At 42.6% G+C, this 23662-nt stretch overlaps 1 protein-coding gene and 1 long non-coding RNA gene across 4 annotated transcripts; both read left to right on the forward strand.

Moving 5' to 3' along the window:
• Positions 1 to 211: 211 nt before the first annotated feature.
• On the forward strand, positions 212 to 6797 carry LOC143859503 (uncharacterized). 3 transcript variants are annotated; one of them, XM_077370182.1, is made up of 4 exons: positions 212 to 544; positions 759 to 1011; positions 1079 to 5761; positions 5883 to 6797. In XM_077370182.1, the coding sequence occupies exon 3, from the start codon at positions 4627 to 4629 to the stop codon at positions 5728 to 5730; it is 1104 nt and encodes a 367-aa protein (XP_077226297.1). In that variant the 5' UTR covers positions 212 to 544; positions 759 to 1011; positions 1079 to 4626; the 3' UTR covers positions 5731 to 5761; positions 5883 to 6797. The 3 variants fall into 3 exon arrangements, with proteins under 3 accessions (XP_077226297.1, XP_077226298.1, XP_077226296.1); XM_077370181.1 differs by lacking the exon at positions 5883 to 6797 and having other exon boundaries at positions 213 to 544; positions 1079 to 5871; XM_077370183.1 differs by lacking the exons at positions 759 to 1011; positions 5883 to 6797 and having other exon boundaries at positions 4556 to 5871.
• An 8138-nt stretch (positions 6798 to 14935) lies between these two features.
• Positions 14936 to 18433, forward strand: LOC143859502 (uncharacterized). Its single transcript, XR_013239275.1, has 3 exons — positions 14936 to 15304; positions 15519 to 15771; positions 15839 to 18433. It is a non-coding gene; the product is annotated as an uncharacterized LOC143859502 (long non-coding RNA).
• The last annotated feature ends 5229 nt before the right edge of the window (positions 18434 to 23662 follow it).

Consider the following 23662-nt stretch of genomic DNA (forward strand, 5'->3'; position numbering starts at 1 on the left):
ATCTGACTTTACGGATCATCAATCGGGACAAAATAAGCTAGGGTCATTTCATAGCCCGGACCCTGATTCCATTCCGAGACCCGATTTCCGTAAATCGTTAGATCAATGACAGATCTTGACCTGGGTCTCACCATCCAAAACCACCTAACCTCTCCTCTCATCCTAACCATCCAAACCTCACCTAACCTCACCTAACCTCTCCTCTCATCCTAACCACCCAAACCTCACCTAACCTCACCTAACCTCACCTAACCTTACCTAACCTCACCTAACCTTACCTAACCTCACCTAACCTCACCTAACCTCCTATCCCATTCTCCTATAAATACCCTCTCATCCCACCATCCAAAGAAAAAGAAGAAAAAGAATCCCTCTCTTAGAAAATTCATCCCTCTCCCTCATCTCTTCAAGGGTTCGGCCATCCTTGCCGGATCGGGTGATACGTTGGGTGATATATATCAAAAGCAGTCATTATCAAGCAAGGAATCATCTTCAAGGAATTAACATCAAAGAAAAATCAAACACAAAGTGGGTTTTCAAAGAGGTAGGCATTTATTTCAATTCTATGTAGGGTCTGTTTTCATGCATATCTTTTACTTTAAAAGAAAAACCATGTTAGGAAGCATCTAGGATCAATCTTTACTCATTCTTCTTGATGGTAGACTTTGAAGTTATACATGTTTCCCTCTTCTCTTAACCCATCTTATCTTCATTTTTATTTTTCCCTAATGGTTCACACCCTGGTTCCCCCTGGTTAGCCTCTGGTTAGACCCTGGTTGCACCCAGGTTCGTTGCTGGTTGCACCCAGGTTCGATACTGGTTCGCACCCTGGTTCCCTGCTGGTTCGCACTCTGGTTAGACCTTGGTTGCACCCAGGTTCGTTGCTGGTTGCACCCAGGTTCGATACTGGTTCGCACCCTGGTTCCCTGCTGGTTCGCACTCTGGTTAGACCTTGGTTGCACCCAGGTTCGTTGCTGGTTGCACCCAGGTTCGATACTGGTTCACACCCCGGTTCCCTGGTGGTTCGCACTCTGGTTAGACCCTGGTTGCACCCAGGTTCGCTGCTGGTTGCACCCAGGTTCCCTGCTGGTTGCACCATGGTTCCCCTGCTGGTTCGCACCCTGGTTTCCCTGCTGGTTGCACCCTGGTTCCCCTGCTGGTTCGCACCCTGGTTCCCTGCTGGTTCGCACTCTGGTTAGACCCTGGTTGCACCCAGGTTCGCTGCTGGTTGCACCTAGGTTCCCTGCTGGTTGCACCCTGGTTCCCCTGCTGGTTCGCACCCTGGTTCCCTGCTGGTTCGCACCCTGGTGCACCCTGGTCCGCACCCTGGTTTGTACCCTGCTTCCTCCTAGTTAGACCATGGCTAGTCTCGGGTTTGCTCCTAACTTAGACCCGACTCACTTGACCCTAACCATTAACCCAATCCAACCTAACCATTAACCACACCTAAACCCATACCCATAAGCCTTAAACCCTATAACCATAGCCACACATCATACACCACATGCCTTTCATTCATCCACCCAACAGTACCCTCATACACCCCTACAATAGACCCGGCCAACCCAGTTAACCCGGCCATCGGGCCCATTCGGCCCAATTAATTCATTCCCCTTAAGAGCCACTTTGCCCTATTGGTTCCTAAGATACTCCAACCACCCAAACCTCAAGCCGCACCCCAATCCACGCTCAACCAGTTCCAATCCAGTCTAAGCCAAGTCAACCCGCACTTGACCTTGACCATTAACCCAATCCAATCCAACTCAACCATTAACCCCACCTAACCTGACCCTAGCACAACTCAACCGAGTCACATCAACCCAAGCCATACCTTTGTCCACTCACTGAGGCACACCATTTATCCATAAATCTGGTTACATTAAATCTAACCCAGCCAGGCCACCTGCAGCTTAAGTCAAATCGCCCCAATACAATCCATCCAAGTGGGATCCCAACCCAGCTCAACTGAGTCAACTCTAGCCAACCTCCCAAGTCGAGTTGACCCAACTCTCTAGTCGAGTATGCTCAACCTCTTTAACCGATTGGACTCTCCCCTTAGTTGACTCAATCCAATTCCTTAATCAACCCATCCCAATGCAACCGAGTCGCATTCGACCAAGTTGCGGCCTTCCATGTCACAACCGAGTCATTCCCCTATTCTACTAATGCCCTTTTACACCTAATAGAACTTCCTCCCTTTTGCCTAACCAAGTCATATCCCAACTCAATCTGAGTCGCATGTCTGAATCCATTTGACCGAATCTCATAAGCCCGCCCATTTTGAATTCCCAAAATTCAAACCCTTGATGATTCCTATATGCTCAATTCTTTGATGCAAATTCCCAATTCCAAAATCCCATTGCTAAATCAATGTTTCTGAATCTCAAGTCCAATGCTCAAATACAAACCCGATTCCTGATCCAAATACCAATCCTGTTTTCCAAAATCCAAGCAACCTCCCCAGCGGAACTACGTGTGGCTTGATCCCCATCGCGGGGTACGTAGGCAATTTGGCACTCCCAAGTTCAGTCACACCTTTCTCTATCTTTCTCATTCCCTCACACTATTTCATCATCTCTTCCATCTTTTTTTTCACTAACCTCGAGAATTTAAATCGATTTGTCTTGTGTCTTTCGGAACCGTTGGATCACGGTTTCCGTCGTAAGGACCCTTAGAGCCCAATTTAGGAACACCGGTGTCGTGTCGTGTCCTAAGTTTTAGAGAGTCCTAGAGTTAGGAGTCCAGCCTCATCACGGACGCTTGCTATGTATAGCAACCGTGCCATAGGTCTAGTTACACTAGTCACCCAATCTTTCCCTAGGACAAGCCTAGTAAACTAGGATGTAAGGCAAACCTGCATTAGTCTAAGGGACCATTTGCATTTAGATGAGAATCATATAGCATCTTAGATGAAATCCTAAGATAATAAAATCCTCAACTTGAATTAAATAACTTCTCCTAAAACTGTTGAAACAGTCAATCCCGTCTAGGTCGGTGTCTTAGTTGAGTTAGGCATATGTAACTTAGCTTAGGTGCACCGAACTACGTCGACTCTGATCCCAGTGAGGCTTGGGTACGTAGGCAGCTTGGATGTCTGACGGCATACCACCCGCGAGTCGGCACCACAACAAATTGTGGTGTTTTGAATATTAATTTTCTTGTAAATGCTTAATCAAATCATTTAGGGCTTTCCATGAAATTAGAATTCTAGGAGAACTTTCACTTAGAATGAATCCAGACAAATTAATAAATCAAGATACACATCTAGGATTCACATTGAAATTAGATCATAGGATGCATGTCACTTAGCTCGCACATTAACATAGAGTTGAATGAGCCATTTAAAATAAATTTAAAAGAGTTAGCTTTTGGAATCGAAGACCGATTATCGGGCAGGAATGGTGCATGTGGCGGATAACTCCCCATACCTTCCATTCTCGTAACCAGGTAGCGAGTCTAGATTTCTGGTTAATTTCGGGTCCTAGATCCCACATCTAGGTGGCGACTCTGTCAATCTCTTTCGTGTGGAATTCGGATTGCCTTAGTGATCCCAAGTTCACATGAAAGACGAATTCAAATCAATAATTAAATGCACACGCCAATCGCGTGGATACAGGAGACCAAGAGAGAGAGCGCGGCGGCTCGCGCCCCACCCCTCTCGCGGGATTCGGGTACCACAGTTTGGCGACTCTGCTGGGGACCACCTAACTTCATTAAAATTTCAAAAGATAATTCATTTGAATTTAATTTAATTGGCTCATAAAAACTCTATACTTGTTAGATTAGTTTGTCTTGTTTTATTTTCTCATCACACTTTACTCAAACTTAATCTAACAAAACCTGAAGGCATCATAGATTGCGCAAACATATTGCACACACTTACATCACTTGCATCTAAACTCTGCATCTCACGTGCACACACGTCCTATTTTAGGAACCCGGAGTGTTATCTAGCATGGTTGACTGGGATTTCATCACCTGGTGCCTCTGTGCTAGAGAAGCATTCCACCCTTAGCCTAGTACCATTATGGTACGTAAACGGATCTCTTGTTCACGTACTGATACGCCGGACACTGGTACAGTATATCGAACAGGGATTCGCGCTAAGGGAACTCTTGGCCTTACCCCTAGATTAACCCACACATGCATGTAGTATACGAACACATGTGCATCACGTGTGTGAGCCTAGTTTAGGATATCCTGCCTATTTGTGTCTAGATTAGGCCGTAGACCATCTTCCAATGGCTACGATCGGTCCTAGGTACACGAACAAAGTCATGAGTCGAGATCCTCTCTCCACTCCGCTTGATTAGGATTAGGGTTGATGCCTTCAGGTCACACTGTTAAAATGTGCGAGATTAAAAAAAAAAAAAAAATTTCCTTTAGGGGTTAGGATATAAATCCTATCATTTCCAAAGATCTCATAGGATTAGTCATTCTTGATCTATCCGTTGAAAGCAATCTTATGCTATCTCATCTAATCTTTCGATCGTATGCCTTTCATTCTTCTATCGTGTGATTCGATCATGTATTCATACTTTCCTTGTACTGGCAGGAACTTATCCCAATCTCGTGTTCATGTAATCCTGATCATTCTTATATCCCTTCTCTTGGCTTACGGGCACTATGTCTACTCGTACAATTCTTGATTGGATCCGTGGTACATTAAGAGAATCCCATATCTACGCCATAAGTGAACAAGAGAAAAATCTCTTCGGCTACGTGGCAACCATCAAGCTCGATTGGGGATTACTCTATGCCGCATCAGAGTGTTGGGATCCCGATCATCATGTCTTCCGTTTTGGCAACCAAGAAATGTGTCCCACCTTTGAAGAATGGTGTGCCTTATTGGAATATCCTGTGGATGGCCCTCTAGTGAAGCCATCCTGTGTTCCAGATTATCGTCCTTTGTTCCTTTGCTTGATGGATAATTCAGATGAATCCATGAACTCTTTCATGAAAGGCCAAGAAGTGTCCATGCAGCGACTGATTGACATTTACCCTCCTGTTGGATACATTGGTGCTGTTGATATTCAAAAAGCTCGACGGCGCGCTTTGAGATTCTGCTCCTTTGCTAGGTTCCTCACTGTCCAGCCTTCTCGCTTTGCGTCAGCTGTTCTTCTGGACCTCGTTGATCAAATGGATCGTGGCGCCAATCCAATTCCTACTATGCTTGCAGAAACTTTCAATGGATTGGATGATATGGCTCACCTTCGTGCCAGTTCAGGTCCAAGCTCTTATATTCGCTCTTTCGTTGGGTCTTTCTCAGGATGTCCTGCATTACTTCAAGTGTGGTTATGCCACAAGCTAAAAATTGCAGCTCCTGTCCATTTTGATCATACGTTATACACCTTCAGTGAATGGCGTCATGATGTTTCTTTCGATCATAAAAGCGATTGGGTTGAATGGTTAAATTCTCGCCAAGAAGATCAGATTTATTGGCAAATTCCCGGAATCCAAGAAGCTGTCTTCAACACCGGAGAAGCTAACTACGTTCGCCTTCTTGGTTTCAAAAAGACATCCTTTTATGTTCCTGCCAGGATTCAGCGTCAGTATGGAAGGGAGCAATCCATTGTGCCTCCCCTTCATCATTTCTATCCGCCTGAGGGTCTCAAGCCCAAGATTGTCAAAGCTGTTTCATCTGCTTGGGATGCAAGAATCATCAAACCTTTAAAGGAGTCAGTTGAGGAAGATTGTCGTCCGAAGAAGAAGTCTAAAAAGAATGCTTAGTTCCATGTTTATCTTTGAAAGATTGAACCATGTACTCAAATTTTAATGATTGATCAATAAAGTCCATCCTTCTCTTTCATTATCTTTGTCTATGTGTGCATCATCGTCTATTCTTCTCTCTGATTTTAAAATATGTCTTTCGGATATTACAGGGCAATAAACATCATAGCTAACCCTAATACTCCTTGGGTTCGGGTCTCTTCGCGGTTAGAGAGGAAATCTGTTTCTCCGCCACCTTCTCTAAGAACCCCAGCATCTCCTTCTTTCCCGTCCTCATCCTCACCAATGGCAGACAACCAAGATGGTCTTCCACCCGCTGCTATTACCGATACTCTTACTTTGATTCTCCAACAGCTTCAAGAACTCAAAGAAGAAAACCGAGTTATCAAGGCTCAGCTTTCTGAAAAGTTGGAACCGTCGTTGTCCAAGGATAAAGGGCCTATGCGCCAAGCAGCTACTCCAGTAGCACCTGCCCAAACAGTGTTCATCAATATCCCTGATAAAGTCGAAGAAGACTTAGAAAAAGAGCAGTACAGCGAGAATCACAGTAGGCCTTCTCAGTCCATGGTTGATAAGTCTGTTATGGAGAAATTAGAGACTCTTACCAGGAAAGTTCAAGACATTCAGTTTCAAGACCAGGGTGGTTTCAATCCCAGTGATCTTACTTTATTTCCCGAAATTCGCCTTCCTGCCAATTTTCAAATGCCCGATTTCGACAAATATGATGGTGTGGGTTGTCCAATCACACATTTGCAAATGTTCACCATCATGTGTCAGCCTCAAGGGTTATCTTCTGAGCAAATGGCTCAATTGTTCCCAGTTTCCCTAACCAAGGTTGCGAGGAGATGGTTCATGGTCTTGGACAAGACTCGTTACAGGACATGGAAGGATATCGGCGAGCAGTTCATCAGGCAATTCAAATATGATGATGGGACAGAAATCACCAGAAAGGATTTAGAGAGAACAAAGCAAGACTTGAGGGAATCCTTTTTGATTTTTGTGAAAAGATGGAGGAGAATAGCAGCTCAGATGATGGAGCGCCCGTCTGAGGAAGAACAAGTCCAGATAATCATGAAAAATATTTCCCCCCAGCTCCAGTATCACATGTCTTTGCAATACTATCCAGACTTCAAACACTTCATCGTGGCTGGCACCCAGATAGAGGAGGCTATGGCTCAAGGTGTATTCAACCGTAGCAACCCAAACCCCAGAGATTTCAAAAAGTCCCCTCCAGCCCAAGTCAATAGTATTTCCCGTTCCAATGCTCAATCCTCTAGGTCCCAAGAACCTTTAGTAATGGACTATGCTCAAACCGCAACCGCACCTCGGCAACAAACCCGGGTAGAATTTACCCCTCTTCCCATTCCATCTTCAGAGGTGCTTAAGCAGTGTCTTGCTTCAGGTCGCATAACCTTACCTGCCATCCGGCCTCCCCCCAATCCTCTACCTGCAAGTTGGCGAGCTGACCTACACTGTGAGTACCACAGAGGTCCTGGTCATCTTACTGACAACTGCATTGCCTTGAAATTTAGAATCCAGAAACTCATTGATGAGAAAGTCATTGCATTCCAGCCAAGACCCAATGTCACCCAAAACCCATTACCTGGTCATGCAAATCCTCCTGCTGCCGTTAATGCCATAACCATAGGAGATCCTGAGTTTGACCCTCTTACCCTCATATGTGCCTTAGAACCCATCTCTGAACCCCAAATCATATTCTGTGATGAATCACACCTAAGAGAGTCTGTACCTCCCTTGGTAATCACCTATGAGCCACAAGTCCCTCAAATTATCACTTATGATGAGCCTGAATTGGATGAAGTCAGACATGTGACAAGGGGCGGAAGAATTTTCAAACCTGTTGAATTGAGAGTCGAAAATCCAGGGGCATTGGCTCGAGGAGAGGAGCCGCAATATGTGAAAGATCCAGATGATGAAGTTGTGCAGCAGTTAAAGAAAACTCAGGCTGTTATATCTGTATGGGGATTATTGATAGCATCAAAGAAACACAGAGAGGCTGTGTTAAAAGAATTGAATACAACACAGGTATCCTCAGAGATATCTCCGGAGCAACTGGCTGAAGTTGTTGCTCTAACCCAGGCCACCAGGGCCATTAGTTTCTCAGATCAAGAGCTGCCTCCTCAAGGTCGGAATCATGCTAGAGCTCTTCATGTCACTATTGTTTGTGGAGGCAAGAAAGTACCATCTGTGTTGGTAGATAACGGATCCGCGTTGAATGTGTGTCCATTAAGAACTGCCATTACCTTGGGTTTCGGTCCCACTGATTTTGCCGAATCAACCCTTGGTATCCTCGCATATGACAATACCCGAAGAAATGTGGTCGGAGTCCTCACCACCAAGATCGTTATGGGCGGTCAAGAATTTGAGGTTGAGTTTCAAGTTATTGATATCAAAGCCTCGTTCAATATGCTTCTAGGACGTCCCTGGTTACATAAGGAAGGTGCTGTCGCTTCAACCCTTCACCAAAAATTGAAGTTCATTAAAGATGGGAAGTTGTTCACTGTCAGAGGTGATGAAGAGCCAGAAATAGGGCAAATAACAGGAGAAACTTTAATCCTTCCAGTTGCAAAAGCAGATGACTACAACTTGAATGGTTTCGCATTCGAGGTTGCTGTTATCTCTTACAAGGATGCCTCTCGGGAGGAGTTGTGTTTGCCGTTCGCCATCAGTTCTGTGGTGGCCAAGATGATGAGAAAAATGAACTACTTCCCTGGTATGAATTTGGGCCGTGATCCAAGCAAGGCATCTCACTGGCGCCCAATCAAAGCAAACCATGGAATTTTCGGTCTTGGATATGTACCTACTGAAGAGGAGGAGGAAGCCATGGAAAAATTGTTGAAATTGAAGGAAGAAATCCGCCGCACCGGAAGGGTACTCCTAATGGCTCCATATCCCTTATCAATGAATGGTCATTTTATCAAAGAAGGTGAGACGTTTCCATACTATGGGTTTTCTGAACCATGGTATGACTCAGTGACAGGGATCATGATACCCGGTTTTGAAATATTCAGTGGCCTTGCTCTCCCAGAAACAGAACCGCCGATATATTATGTTGAGAAAACTGTTGAGGACTGGTTAGTCTACCTTGAGCCAGATGTGCTGGAATCTTTGTTTGAAGAAAATGTGCCTGATGTTGATTACAATTTTGAAGAACAAGAAGAGACAGATTGTGAAGATATGCTAGTGGCAGTTATTCAGAGTAATGATACCTTTACTGAACCTCAGAGTCAGATTGCACCTGCAACAGAAAATCTTTCAAACTGGAGTTCTGATGTTTTTCCATCTTATTTTATTGCTAAGTCAAGTCTAGTCAAGTCGAGTGAATCAGTGTCAGTGCCTAGTCCAGGCGAGTCATTTTCTGAGTTTATTTACTATGTGAATCCTGAACCTGTTCAGGATGAGTCCAATGATAATGATGTAACTTCTTTCAATTCAATGAAATCTGATTCTCAGTATGTCTCTGTGTTTGCTTCTGACTTTAATAATAATGATAACACTCCCTCCTCAGATGAGGAAGGGGGGATCGACGAAACTCCCCTTGAATTGCAGCATATGCTCAAACAAGAGGAGGAGCGCCGAGCCCAGCCTCTTAAAGATGAAATCGAAATTATAAACATCGGAACAGAAGATTTAATACAGGAAATACGAATTGGAAATACTCTATCCTCTGAAGAGCGCGATGAATTAATAAACCTACTTAAGGAATATAAAGAAGTTTTTGCCTGGTCCTACAAAGATATGCCCGGGTTGAGCGAAGACATTGTTCAGCACAAGCTACCTTTATTGCCTGGGATTAAACCTAAAAAGCAGAAGCTAAGGAGAATGAAGCCTGAGTGGGTCCTGAAAGTAGAAGAAGAGGTTACTAAGCAGTTGAATGCTGGATTTCTGCAAGTGGTGGAATATCCAGAATGGCTCGCAAATATAGTACCTGTACCGAAGAAAGATGGAAAGGTGAGAATGTGTGTAGATTTCAGGGATTTGAACAAGGCAAGTCCAAAAGATGATTTCCCTCTACCACATATCGATATCTTGGTGGACAATACGGCCGGGCATGAATTACTATCTTTTATGGATGGTTTCTCGGGCTACAATCAAATTAAGATGGCACCCGAGGACATGGCTAAGACCTCGTTCATTACACAATGGGGGACATATTGCTATCGGGTAATGCCATTTGGTCTTAAGAATGCCGGTGCGACGTACCAAAGAGCAGCTACAGCCTTGCTCCATGACATGATACATAGAGAAGTCGAAGTTTATGTCGATGATATGATTGTAAAAGCCAAGGAAAGGAAAGATCATATCCCGAACCTTAAGAAGTTCTTTGAAAGAATTCTCAAATACCAGCTTCGCCTGAATCCTAGCAAGTGTGTGTTCGGGGTTACCTCCGGTAAGTTGCTTGGATTTATGGTGAGTCAAAGGGGTATAGAGGTAGATCCTCAGAAGATTAAGGCTATCCAGGAGATGCCACCGCCTAGAACCGAGAAGGAAATTCGGGGATTCCTAGGAAGGATACAGTTCCTAAGGCGATTCATCGCTCATCTGACATCAACTTGTGAACCTATCTTTAAGCTCTTAAAGAAGAACTCTTCCAAAGAATGGACAGAGGAATGTCAGCAGGCCTTTGAAAAGATAAAGCAAAGTTTGTCTGAGCCACCGATAGTAGCACCAGTGATACCGGGGCATCCATTGCTGCTTTACTTGTCAGTAACAGAAACCACAATGGGTTGTATGTTAGCACAACAAGATCCAGAAACCAAGCATGAAAAGGCTGTGTATTATCTTAGCAAGAAGATGTTGGAGTATGAACAAAAGTATACTGTCCTAGAAAAAACCTGCTTAGCCTTGGTTTGGGCCACTCAGCGACTCAGGCATTACCTTTTATCACATAAGGTCCTGCTTTTGTCGAGGATGGATCCTCTGAAGTATCTCTTTGAAAAACCAGCCCTGACAGGCAGGACTGCCAGATGGTTATTATTGTTGTCTGAATTTGACATCACTCATGTAACCCAAAAATCAGTAAAGGGCCGAGCCATTGCTGAACAATTGGCGGAAGCACCCCGAGAAGAAAGTCAGCATTTCAAGCCGATGTTCCCAGATGAAGAGATCATGATGGTTGAAGATGAGTATCCAGAAACTGGTTGGACCCTCTATTTTGATGGAGCAGCAAACCAAACAGGACAAGGAGTAGGGGCATTGCTTGTGTCGCCTCGAAATGAGCATGTCCCCGTTGCCGTTAAGTTACAATTCAATTGCACCAACAATATGGCAGAATATGAAGCATGCATTGTTGGGCTTGAGGCTGCATTGGCCTTAGGCATAGAGAATCTTGACGTATATGGAGATTCGAAGCTAATCATTTGCCAAACTCAAGGAGAGTGGAGAACCAAAGAAGAAAAGCTATTGCCATATCATGAATACTTGGATATTCTCGCTAAGCAATTTCAACGCGTCACTTTCAGTTATTTGCCAAGGTTGAAGAATAGATTCGCCGATGCCTTAGCAACGTTAGCTTCCATGATTGACATACCTCACAATATGAAGATGAGGCCCATCACGGTTCAAGAGCAATGGGCTCCTGCATATGTTGATGCTATAGAAATAGCTGCAAGATGTCCCGATGGAAAGCCATGGTATACAGACATAAAGAACTACATCTCAGGCCAGGGGCATCCCAATGAGGCGTCGAGTAAAGAAATAAGGACTTTGCAGAGATTGGCAGCTAATTTCGTCATTTGTGGAGGAGAGTTGTATCGACGGTCTTTCGATGGAATTCAACTCTTATGTGTCACTGAAGATCAGGCAGAAGAAATTCTGGCAGATATTCATGAAGGGGTGTGTGGGCCTCATATGAATGGGAAGATGTTGGCAAGGAAGATCCTACGTCTGGGGTATTATTGGCCGACATTAGAAGCAGATTGTCACACATTTGTGAAGAGATGCTATAAATGTCAGATACATGCGAATCTCATCCATGTACCACCCACCGAATTGCATTCTCTTACCTCTCCTTGGCCGTTTTCGGTATGGGGAATTGACATCATTGGCAAGATTTCTCCCAAGTCGTCTAATGGTCACGAGTACATACTCGTTGCTATTGATTACTTCACCAAGTGGGTTGAGGCCGCTTCTTATGCAAAGCTTACATCCTCATCAGTTGCTAAATTCATACGCACCAACATAATTTGCAGATATGGAATTCCCCATGAACTTATCTCAGATAATGGATCTCATTTCAAGAAGGAAGTAATCTCTCTTTGCGAAGAATTCAAGATTAAGCATCATAAATCCTCGCCTTATCGTCCGCAGACAAATGGAGCGGTAGAAGCTGCAAACAAAAATGTCAAGACTATCATTAGCAAAATGTCAGAAACTTATAAAGATTGGTCGAATAAGTTACCATACGCCTTGTGGGCTTACAGAACATCAATTAGGGCTTCAACTGGGGCAACCCCTTACTCTCTTGTTTACGGGATGGAAGCAGTGCTACCTGTTGAGATCCGTGTACCTTCGCTCCGAGTATTGACTGAAGTCAAGTTACCAGAAAATGAATGGGCAGATGCCAGGTATAAAGAGTTGAACATGCTAGACGAGAAGAGATTAAAGGCGCTTTACCATGTGCAAGGTTATCAGCGCAGAATAGCCCGTGCTTTTAATAAAAAGGTTAAGGTCAGAGATTTAGAAGAAGGCAATCTTGTTCTAAAAGAGAATCGAGCACCAATGTTTGACCCAAGGGGCAAGTTCAAACCAAATTGGTCAGGACCATACATTGTGGACCAAATCTTACCCGGAAAAGCCGTCAAGCTCCGTAATTTAAATGGAGAAATATTGCCAGAACCAACAAATCTTGATCAACTCAAGAGGTTCTATGCTTGAACATCAGAAGGCCGTCCTTTGGCCGAATAAATCCCAAATTCATAACCAAAAATCAAAAAATTTATAACCTTTTGCAAACCCTTTTGAGCCTAAATAAAATTTTCCTTCAAATCCCAATATACTAGGGGCATTCGCCCTGAACTACGCATGATCTGATTCCTACACTGGGATACGTAGGCAACCTGTTCATAGGTTCGGTCGAGACCCTTGCAAAACCTTAAGCCATTCTTTGAAAAACCCTACCTCACCTATAAAGTCCTTTTGGTGTTCAAGTAAAAAGAAAAGAAGATAAAAAAAAAAATAATAAAAAAGAAAAGAAATGGAGCTTGAAGATCCGCTAGATTGAAAAACCTGAAAAGGCGATCTAGGCAAAATTTAGGATCATTCCCCTGCTAAGTTGAAAACCTGAAAGGGCGGCTTAGGCAAAAGGTAAGGGGGTGGCCCGCTGAGTCGAAAACCTGAAAAGGCGATTCAGGCAAAAGTTAAGGCCGAGCGGTCCACCAAGTTGAAAATCCAAAAAAGGAAGACTTGGTCGTGGTAAGATTGGATTCACGCCAAAAGAATTACATCGGTCTCTGAACTCGCGGTAGGTCAGGCGAAGCTAATACACAATGATTCTCGAAACTAGGGGCATTAATTTTGAAGCAATCTGAAAGTTGATAGAAAGATATATGAGGTATCACTGTATTAAAAATAAGTGAAGATGTTTATCAATGGAGAAACGTTCTTTAAAAGAGGCTAGTCTAACCCAAAAGAAAATACTGATAAGTCAGAAGCATCACGAGATTACTGGAGTAATCTTTCTTATTTTGTGTTTTTATTACAAGTGTCTGTAGTTCTATTTAAAAAAAAAAAAAAAAATTTATTTTTAGAATTGTTGTAGGGTGCAATCACTCTGAAGGCAGGTTCATTAACAGGTTCTGAGGAACTTGGAAAAAGGTGACGCTCTCACAAATGACGAAGATCTTTGAAAGAATAATCTCCGGTCAACGAATAGAAGAAGGTTAGAATGCCTCAAACTGAGGCAGATTGCTAATGAAGTGGCATCCCATATTTAAGCCCTGAAGTTCTTTTGCTGCATAGTGTTATTAAATCCTTTGCTTCTAAAGTTGTTAATTGGAAATTTCGATTTCTCTCAAAGCTCAAATCATCATATCTCTCTGAATCCATTTGGAAAAAGATATTTTCTCTCTGAACATCACACAAATATGATATCTCGCTTCCTTGGAGTCCGTACAAATACGGTATTTCACTCTCCGAGTCCATACGACTATGGTCTCTTATCCCCTTTGAACATCATACAACTATGATGTCTCATTTCCTTGGAATCCGTACAAATACGGTATTTCATTCTCTTCGAGTTCATACAACTATGGTCTCTTATCCCCTTTGAACATCATACAACTATGATGTCTCATTTCCTTGGAATCCGTACAAATACGGTATTTCATTCTCTTCGAATCCATACAACTATGGTCTCTTATACCCTTTGAACATCATACAACTATGATGTCTCATTTCCTTGGAATCCGTATAAATACGGTATTTCATCTTGCCCAAGCCCATTCAAAAATGATGCTGCATTTTCATTAAGAATCTTTCAAAAGTCATCCATTATTCTCTGAGACCATTTGAAAATGACGTCTCATTTCCTCTGAAGCTGTTCAAAAGCGATATTCCTTTCCCTCCGAAAATCCATTTGAAAATGGTATCCCATTTCTCTCGTTGCCAGCGGCACCGCAGCGGGTTTGTTTTATTGCATTCCAATTCTAGGATTTCATCTAAGGTCTTGCATTATATTAGGTTGCATTGTGTTTAGGGGGTCCTTTGTCGATTAAAGCTACGCAAAATGGTTCTGTCATTTTGACTTTGGTATTCGATGACTACGTCGTCTCTACCAAAGAGGGGCATCTGTAGACACCCACATTTTGCTTTACTTTAACCAACAATAACCTAATATATTGATCCATCCTCAAATTTTTTGAAAAAAACAAAATGATAAAGAGATGTACCTGGTGAGATGATTAGATCCGAAAAATTGAAAAATACCCTGATTAGTGAATTTAGTGTGTTAAATCCATGTGAGAACCCCCTCTATCATTGATTTATATGTTTTAGGTCATTAATATCTTGATCTGACTTTACGGATCATCAATCGGGACAAAATAAGCTAGGGTCATTTCATAGCCCGGACCCTGATTCCATTCCGAGACCCGATTTCCGTAAATCGTTAGATCAATGACAGATCTTGACCTGGGTCTCACCATCCAAAACCACCTAACCTCTCCTCTCATCCTAACCATCCAAACCTCACCTAACCTCACCTAACCTCTCCTCTCATCCTAACCACCCAAACCTCACCTAACCTCACCTAACCTCACCTAACCTTACCTAACCTCACCTAACCTTACCTAACCTCACCTAACCTCACCTAACCTCCTATCCCATTCTCCTATAAATACCCTCTCATCCCACCATCCAAAGAAAAAGAAGAAAAAGAATCCCTCTCTTAGAAAATTCATCCCTCTCCCTCATCTCTTCAAGGGTTCGGCCATCCTTGCCGGATCGGGTGATACGTTGGGTGATATATATCAAAAGCAGTCATTATCAAGCAAGGAATCATCTTCAAGGAATTAACATCAAAGAAAAATCAAACACAAAGTGGGTTTTCAAAGAGGTAGGCATTTATTTCAATTCTATGTAGGGTCTGTTTTCATGCATATCTTTTACTTTAAAAGAAAAACCATGTTAGGAAGCATCTAGGATCAATCTTTACTCATTCTTCTTGATGGTAGACTTTGAAGTTATACATGTTTCCCTCTTCTCTTAACCCATCTTATCTTCATTTTTATTTTTCCCTAATGGTTCACACCCTGGTTCCCCCTGGTTAGCCTCTGGTTAGACCCTGGTTGCACCCAGGTTCGTTGCTGGTTGCACCCAGGTTCGATACTGGTTCGCACCCTGGTTCCCTGCTGGTTCGCACTCTGGTTAGACCTTGGTTGCACCCAGGTTCGTTGCTGGTTGCACCCAGGTTCGATACTGGTTCGCACCCTGGTTCCCTGCTGGTTCGCACTCTGGTTAGACCTTGGTTGCACCCAGGTTCGTTGCTGGTTGCACCCAGGTTCGATACTGGTTCACACCCCGGTTCCCTGGTGGTTCGCACTCTGGTTAGACCCTGGTTGCACCCAGGTTCGCTGCTGGTTGCACCCAGGTTCCCTGCTGGTTGCACCATGGTTCCCCTGCTGGTTCGCACCCTGGTTTCCCTGCTGGTTGCACCCTGGTTCCCCTGCTGGTTCGCACCCTGGTTCCCTGCTGGTTCGCACTCTGGTTAGACCCTGGTTGCACCCAGGTTCGCTGCTGGTTGCACCTAGGTTCCCTGCTGGTTGCACCCTGGTTCCCCTGCTGGTTCGCACCCTGGTTCCCTGCTGGTTCGCACCCTGGTGCACCCTGGTCCGCACCCTGGTTTGTACCCTGCTTCCTCCTAGTTAGACCATGGCTAGTCTCGGGTTTGCTCCTAACTTAGACCCGACTCACTTGACCCTAACCATTAACCCAATCCAACCTAACCATTAACCACACCTAAACCCATACCCATAAGCCTTAAACCCTATAACCATAGCCACACATCATACACCACATGCCTTTCATTCATCCACCCAACAGTACCCTCATACACCCCTACAATAGACCCGGCCAACCCAGTTAACCCGGCCATCGGGCCCATTCGGCCCAATTAATTCATTCCCCTTAAGAGCCACTTTGCCCTATTGGTTCCTAAGATACTCCAACCACCCAAACCTCAAGCCGCACCCCAATCCACGCTCAACCAGTTCCAATCCAGTCTAAGCCAAGTCAACCCGCACTTGACCTTGACCATTAACCCAATCCAATCCAACTCAACCATTAACCCCACCTAACCTGACCCTAGCACAACTCAACCGAGTCACATCAACCCAAGCCATACCTTTGTCCACTCACTGAGGCACACCATTTATCCATAAATCTGGTTACATTAAATCTAACCCAGCCAGGCCACCTGCAGCTTAAGTCAAATCGCCCCAATACAATCCATCCAAGTGGGATCCCAACCCAGCTCAACTGAGTCAACTCTAGCCAACCTCCCAAGTCGAGTTGACCCAACTCTCTAGTCGAGTATGCTCAACCTCTTTAACCGATTGGACTCTCCCCTTAGTTGACTCAATCCAATTCCTTAATCAACCCATCCCAATGCAACCGAGTCGCATTCGACCAAGTTGCGGCCTTCCATGTCACAACCGAGTCATTCCCCTATTCTACTAATGCCCTTTTACACCTAATAGAACTTCCTCCCTTTTGCCTAACCAAGTCATATCCCAACTCAATCTGAGTCGCATGTCTGAATCCATTTGACCGAATCTCATAAGCCCGCCCATTTTGAATTCCCAAAATTCAAACCCTTGATGATTCCTATATGCTCAATTCTTTGATGCAAATTCCCAATTCCAAAATCCCATTGCTAAATCAATGTTTCTGAATCTCAAGTCCAATGCTCAAATACAAACCCGATTCCTGATCCAAATACCAATCCTGTTTTCCAAAATCCAAGCAACCTCCCCAGCGGAACTACGTGTGGCTTGATCCCCATCGCGGGGTACGTAGGCAATTTGGCACTCCCAAGTTCAGTCACACCTTTCTCTATCTTTCTCATTCCCTCACACTATTTCATCATCTCTTCCATCTTTTTTTTCACTAACCTCGAGAATTTAAATCGATTTGTCTTGTGTCTTTCGGAACCGTTGGATCACGGTTTCCGTCGTAAGGACCCTTAGAGCCCAATTTAGGAACACCGGTGTCGTGTCGTGTCCTAAGTTTTAGAGAGTCCTAGAGTTAGGAGTCCAGCCTCATCACGGACGCTTGCTATGTATAGCAACCGTGCCATAGGTCTAGTTACACTAGTCACCCAATCTTTCCCTAGGACAAGCCTAGTAAACTAGGATGTAAGGCAAACCTGCATTAGTCTAAGGGACCATTTGCATTTAGATGAGAATCATATAGCATCTTAGATGAAATCCTAAGATAATAAAATCCTCAACTTGAATTAAATAACTTCTCCTAAAACTGTTGAAACAGTCAATCCCGTCTAGGTCGGTGTCTTAGTTGAGTTAGGCATATGTAACTTAGCTTAGGTGCACCGAACTACGTCGACTCTGATCCCAGTGAGGCTTGGGTACGTAGGCAGCTTGGATGTCTGACGGCATACCACCCGCGAGTCGGCACCACAACAAATTGTGGTGTTTTGAATATTAATTTTCTTGTAAATGCTTAATCAAATCATTTAGGGCTTTCCATGAAATTAGAATTCTAGGAGAACTTTCACTTAGAATGAATCCAGACAAATTAATAAATCAAGATACACATCTAGGATTCACATTGAAATTAGATCATAGGATGCATGTCACTTAGCTCGCACATTAACATAGAGTTGAATGAGCCATTTAAAATAAATTTAAAAGAGTTAGCTTTTGGAATCGAAGACCGATTATCGGGCAGGAATGGTGCATGTGGCGGATAACTCCCCATACCTTCCATTCTCGTAACCAGGTAGCGAGTCTAGATTTCTGGTTAATTTCGGGTCCTAGATCCCACATCTAGGTGGCGACTCTGTCAATCTCTTTCGTGTGGAATTCGGATTGCCTTAGTGATCCCAAGTTCACATGAAAGACGAATTCAAATCAATAATTAAATGCACACGCCAATCGCGTGGATACAGGAGACCAAGAGAGAGAGCGCGGCGGCTCGCGCCCCACCCCTCTCGCGGGATTCGGGTACCACAGGTGTGTGTGCTTCCAATTCAAGAGTCTGTATCCAGTGAAAGACCATTTTTCCAAAAGACTGACCCTTCCCAAACTCATTCAAGCCAGGCAGTCTATTGCTTCACCCACATTATCAACATTAGTCTTTTGTTGCCTCATTTAACTTAGACCTTGTGGAGTTGCCTTTTCTGAGATTCCTATTCCAGGATCGAACTATGTAGTCATTATTATCATGGAGGAAGGTATACTACATGTGAACCTTCAGTGCCAGTTCATTACTTCGAAGAAGTATCTTGTGTTTTGAGAGTCTATCTTTTGTTGAGTATATGCCACTTCTCATTTTTAGCAAGTGAAGTTGTATCAATATTAGTCTTGAGTGTGTTGAGTCTATTAATCCTTTTCATTGAGTCAATGTTTAGTCCTTTTGAGGCTCGTTAAAAAAATGTCATGTCAATCAGTTTTTCTCATTCAGAGCCAATGTTTAGCTATTTGTTAAAATTCAATGTAGATCTCATTGAGGAGCGTAAAAAATCATCAATGTATTTACAGTTTTTGGTTCCGTATCTTTGATGTTCTATGATTCACTCTTAGATCTAATGTTTAAATAACTAAAGACACTCTTCTCGGATGAGAATGCTGACGAAATTCCCCTCGAGATCTGAAAAATGGTCAAACGAGAGGAAGGGCGTCTAGCATAACCACTTAAAGAAGAAATCGAAGCTATCGATAGTAGTATCGAAATCCGAAACTCGGAAAAGATGGATTGACAAAACTTTGTCTCCCGAGGAGCGCGAAGAATTGATAAACATGTTTAGAGGGGTTTGATGTAGTCTTTCTTGATTCTATAAGGATAAACTAGGGAAATGCCCTGTTGTGATACAAAGCAAGACTCCATCAGCTTTAGATCACAAGTCGAAAAATAAAATTCAAGAGAGATGAATATTAGACATCCAGTGGAGCTGATGAGAAGTTTAGAAGAGGACTTTCAAGAAATGAAGTCATAGATTTGAGCTCTAAAAAAAACACTTGGGCTGCATATATTCAATGAGATTCCGAGGTGGAATATTTCAAGAGTAGGGATAGTTCTTATATTTCAGACATCCAGTGGAGCTGATGAGAGTGTCGAAAGAAGACTTTCAAATAATGAAGTCATGGTTGCAAGACTTCAGCCCTAAATGAACACTTGGGCTGCATATATTTAATGAGATTCCGAGGTGGAATATTTCAAGAGTAGGGATAGTGCTTACGTCCAAAAGAAAGAGTATCTAAAAAAAAGAAAAGCATGAGAAAGACAGAAAGAGAAGAGAATGTCTCCCTAAGACAAGTCCTTAGTAGTATTGAAGACCCTAATGATGGGGTCAATGAGATAAATAGAATATTAGAATTGTCTTCACCATTTGGAGACAAATGAGAGTTGTAGACTCTTGAGCATAAATTCAAGATCTTTGTGATATATGTGAATTCAAGTGGAGCATCGAGATTGAAGTCTTGCCTGACATGCCGCCAGACTCCTCGACAAAAATAGTCAAAGCCTTTGAACTTTATTTCTCAAGAGCTTACATGTCAAAGCACCAAGAGGCCATCCTTGGATGTGTGAACCTTTATAGCCAAAATCCTAATGTTTTAAAATCCATTGTAAGCCCTTTGGGCCAAAAAGTCAAATTAAACCATTTTGTTGTAACCACATTACAAATCCAAGACATTTATGCACCTGAACTAGTGCTACATGTCAACCTAGACATCTAAACTTCTAGGATCACTTCCAAGTCATGTCTAGACCTTCCAAATTTCATGAGTCTCATTTTAGGAGACACACTTTGTCTCATTAGATTGTTTTCCTTCTTAGGAGACATGTTTTGTCTCAATAGTTAGTTTTTCATTTTAGGATACAAACATTGGTCTCATAGAGAGTTTATCTTTAGGGGACTTGCTTAGTCTAAGTAACACTCCCCTCTTTTATTTAGTAGATTTTCTTAGTCTTTTAGATACCCTTAGACATTAGTTTCTTAATTGCAAGGGCGATGAAGGCGTTAGCCCAAGCCCATTCTTAGAGGGACCTACCGGATTATGGTAGCACCCTCTATTATTCTTTTCTCCTCTTTAAGTAGGAATTTTATAGCCTTTTAGGTACCTTTAGATACTAGAACCTTTCATCATTGCAAGGGCAATGAAAGAGTCATCTAGAGCCCCTACTAGGAGACACACTATGTCTCATTAAGGCAATTCTCATTTGGAGACAAGCCTTGTTGTTTAGAGCCTATCCCTTAGGGAGTAAACCTTGATCTTGGTATAGAATTAGACCATAAGAGGCATAGCTTGCCTCATTGGTGGAATCATTTCTAAGTTGTGCCCCAACTTGTACCCCTACTAGTTGCAGACCAACTTGGTCTGTTAGTTGCTTTAGCCCTACTTATTCATTGTAAGGGTAATGATAGGGATACTTAGAGCCCATCTCTGTGTCTAGAAGACTTATCCAGTCTCACTAGCACCTTTTAGTCTCTTCTTCATTTAAGAGTCAGTCTTTGACTTATTTACCTCTTATAATGTTGTTAGCGAGTCTTTGACTTATTCACGCCCCATTCTTAGTAGCATTATTAGAGTCTTTGACTTATTTACCCCTCATTTTTTGTAGTGTTATTAGCAAGTCTTTGACTTATTTGTCCTTTTCTTAGAGTTGTTGTTACTTCACTTTTATAGGGACTATCTCAGTCTTAGAGCCTTACCTATTTGGGATCTTAGATCATTTTCATTTTTCTTGGGACACTAGTTTACTTGTTTTGGGATTATTTGTATTTTGTTCTGGGACATTAGTTTACTTGTTTGAGATCATTTCATTTTCACTAGTTTACTCATTTTGGAATCATTTTACTTTTAGTGAGTTTATTTGATTTCAGAGTTTCCCCTTTAGCCATAGGGTTTGGCCCTATTGTGCTGTTTTGCATGTTCCCTTTTTAAGGGTTTAAACATTTAAAAATCTAAAAAATACTTGAAAACTTTAAAATCCAAAAACATTAGAAATTTGAAACTCATAAATAGTTGAAAATTCAAAAAGTTTTAGGAGTAGTTAGGAAAGTTTGTTTCTGAACTACGTTGACTTGATCATCTTCCACGAGATACGTAGGCAGCTTGGGATTTTTATTCCAAGTCCAGTCAAACTTTGTTAATAAATTATTTACACTCTTTAAAAAAAACATAAAAGTCTTCCAAAACATTATTTTCGAAAAATTCTTCCTCTAGAGTTAGGAGTTTGTCTTAGATAGGTGGTTTTAGAGTTAGGAGTTTGTCCGTGATAAGTTAGGAGTTTGTCCTTGATATGTTGTGTGCTTTGTTTTTGTTTTATGTTTCTTTTAGAGTTAAGAGTCTGTCCTACCTAGGAGTTTGTTACGCCTCCGTCCAGTCAGTTGGTGATACTCTTCGCTAACTAATGACTAGAATAGGATCCATTAGATAGCCCATTATTTTCCTTAACACACACTGCCTAGTTACACATAGGATTTAGGAACCACCTGCATTAGTTTAGGGCTAACTTGCATTTAGTTAGGGCATATAGGGTGTCTTAAAATCTACAATCCACTTGAATTTAAATAAATGTTCAAGAAACTTTAAAAATCAGTCTAGTCTAGTTTAGTGGTCTAGATGTCTTAGGCAATTTTAGTTTAGAATAGATGCGAAGAACTACGTCGCCTTGATTCATGGGGAGGCAGGGATACGTAGGCAGCTTTGGATGAACACCAGACCATCCAAAGAATCGAGCGAAAAAATTTAAGGTCTTAGGGTTTGTTGTTAGCGTTTTAGGGTTTGTGTTTATGATTATCATTATTTCTTGCTTATGTGTATGACAGTGAGTTTTCTTTCTGACTTAGATGATTTCTTTATTTGTTTACTTACATGCTTAAGTGTAGCTCTCACATGCCTAGCTGTAGCTCTCACATGTTTAGCTGTAGCCCTTTATTGCTTACTTGTATATTATCTCCTGCTCATATGCTTAGTTGTAGTCTTTATTATTGTTGATTATTATTTTGTCATCATTTATTGACGTTTGTTCCTTGCGCAGGTAAATCATGTTTAGTTTTTTGTAGATATGCATGTGTTTGTTTACTGCTTACTAGATGTGTTGGTTAGGATTAGATGTATGACTAGAGGCAGATATCTGAGTTATCTGGTATTAGAGTAGCATTAGTCTTCGATACCTCTATATGAGAGACGGTGGATTCTAGTGTTTGTTCTAATAACAAATGAAACTAATGTTAGCTCTCTTTAGGTATGGGTGTTAGATGAATGTGCTGAGATAGATAACATGCTTATCTGATATGGGATTAACTCTAGTTTTCTTCACCTCTTTGAGAGATGATGGATTCTAGTGTCTGTTCCCATGTCGGGTGACACTGATATCACTTCTCTTTAGGACTTGGATATTTATTTTCTTTTGCTCATCCCTGGGTCATGCAAGTTTAGGTAGACGTCTTCTCGGGGATATGTGTTCCCATTTCACATGATTTTCACTCGAAATTCATCAAAGTTAATTAAAAAATGGCATAAGAGACCAAGTGCTTGCACTTGGGCGGATTGAGATGCTCTTCGGACCTTCCTCATCCGTAATCAGGCTTGGACCCATATATATTTTTGGTTATCGATTGCACAGAGGATTTTATTTTTTTGGGTTCCATGGCCTATCCATGGATGGCGACTCTGAGTTATTTTAGGTACGTCTTGGTTTCGAGCCTTGGCTCCGGATCAAGAGGTATCTCATTTTTATCGCCACTCGAGCTATTGTATGAGGGTGGCACTTGTTTCGAGAGTTCCTTGGTAGAGCTCTCCTTCACGTGGATGATCCCAAGGACCGACGGGAGCCCGTTTCTCGCCGCCTCCTCCGGATCGGGGTCCACAGGTTTGTCCCACCTTTGAAGAGTGGTGTACCTTATTGGAGTATTCTGTGGACGGCCCTCTTGTTAAGCCTTCTTGTCGGCAAGATTAACGTCATTTGTTTCGTCTCTGGATGAAGACCACAGATGGATCCATCGATTCCTTCATAGATGATCAAGGAGTGTCCATGCAGCAGTTGATCGATACTTCTTCTCCCATTGGATATCATGGTGATTGGGAACTCCAGAAGTCTCGACACCGCGCTTTTATATTCTGTGTTTATGCTAGGTTCCTCACCATCCAGCCTTCTCGCATTGCGCCAGCTGTTCTTCTGGATGTTGTGGATCAGATTGATCGTGGTGCCAACCCAGTCCCTACAA

Source organism: Tasmannia lanceolata, unplaced genomic scaffold (assembly GCF_043159265.1).
Source record: "Tasmannia lanceolata isolate RefF3 unplaced genomic scaffold, GAP_Taslan_0.1 ptg000030l, whole genome shotgun sequence".
NCBI classification, from domain to species: Eukaryota; Viridiplantae; Streptophyta; class Magnoliopsida; order Canellales; family Winteraceae; genus Tasmannia; species Tasmannia lanceolata.

What these genes read in the sequence shown, in the direction of transcription:
- LOC143859503 (XM_077370182.1), top strand. Translation starts at nt 4,627, where the DNA reads ATGTCTACTCGTACAATTCTTGATTGGATCCGTGGTACATTAAGAGAA.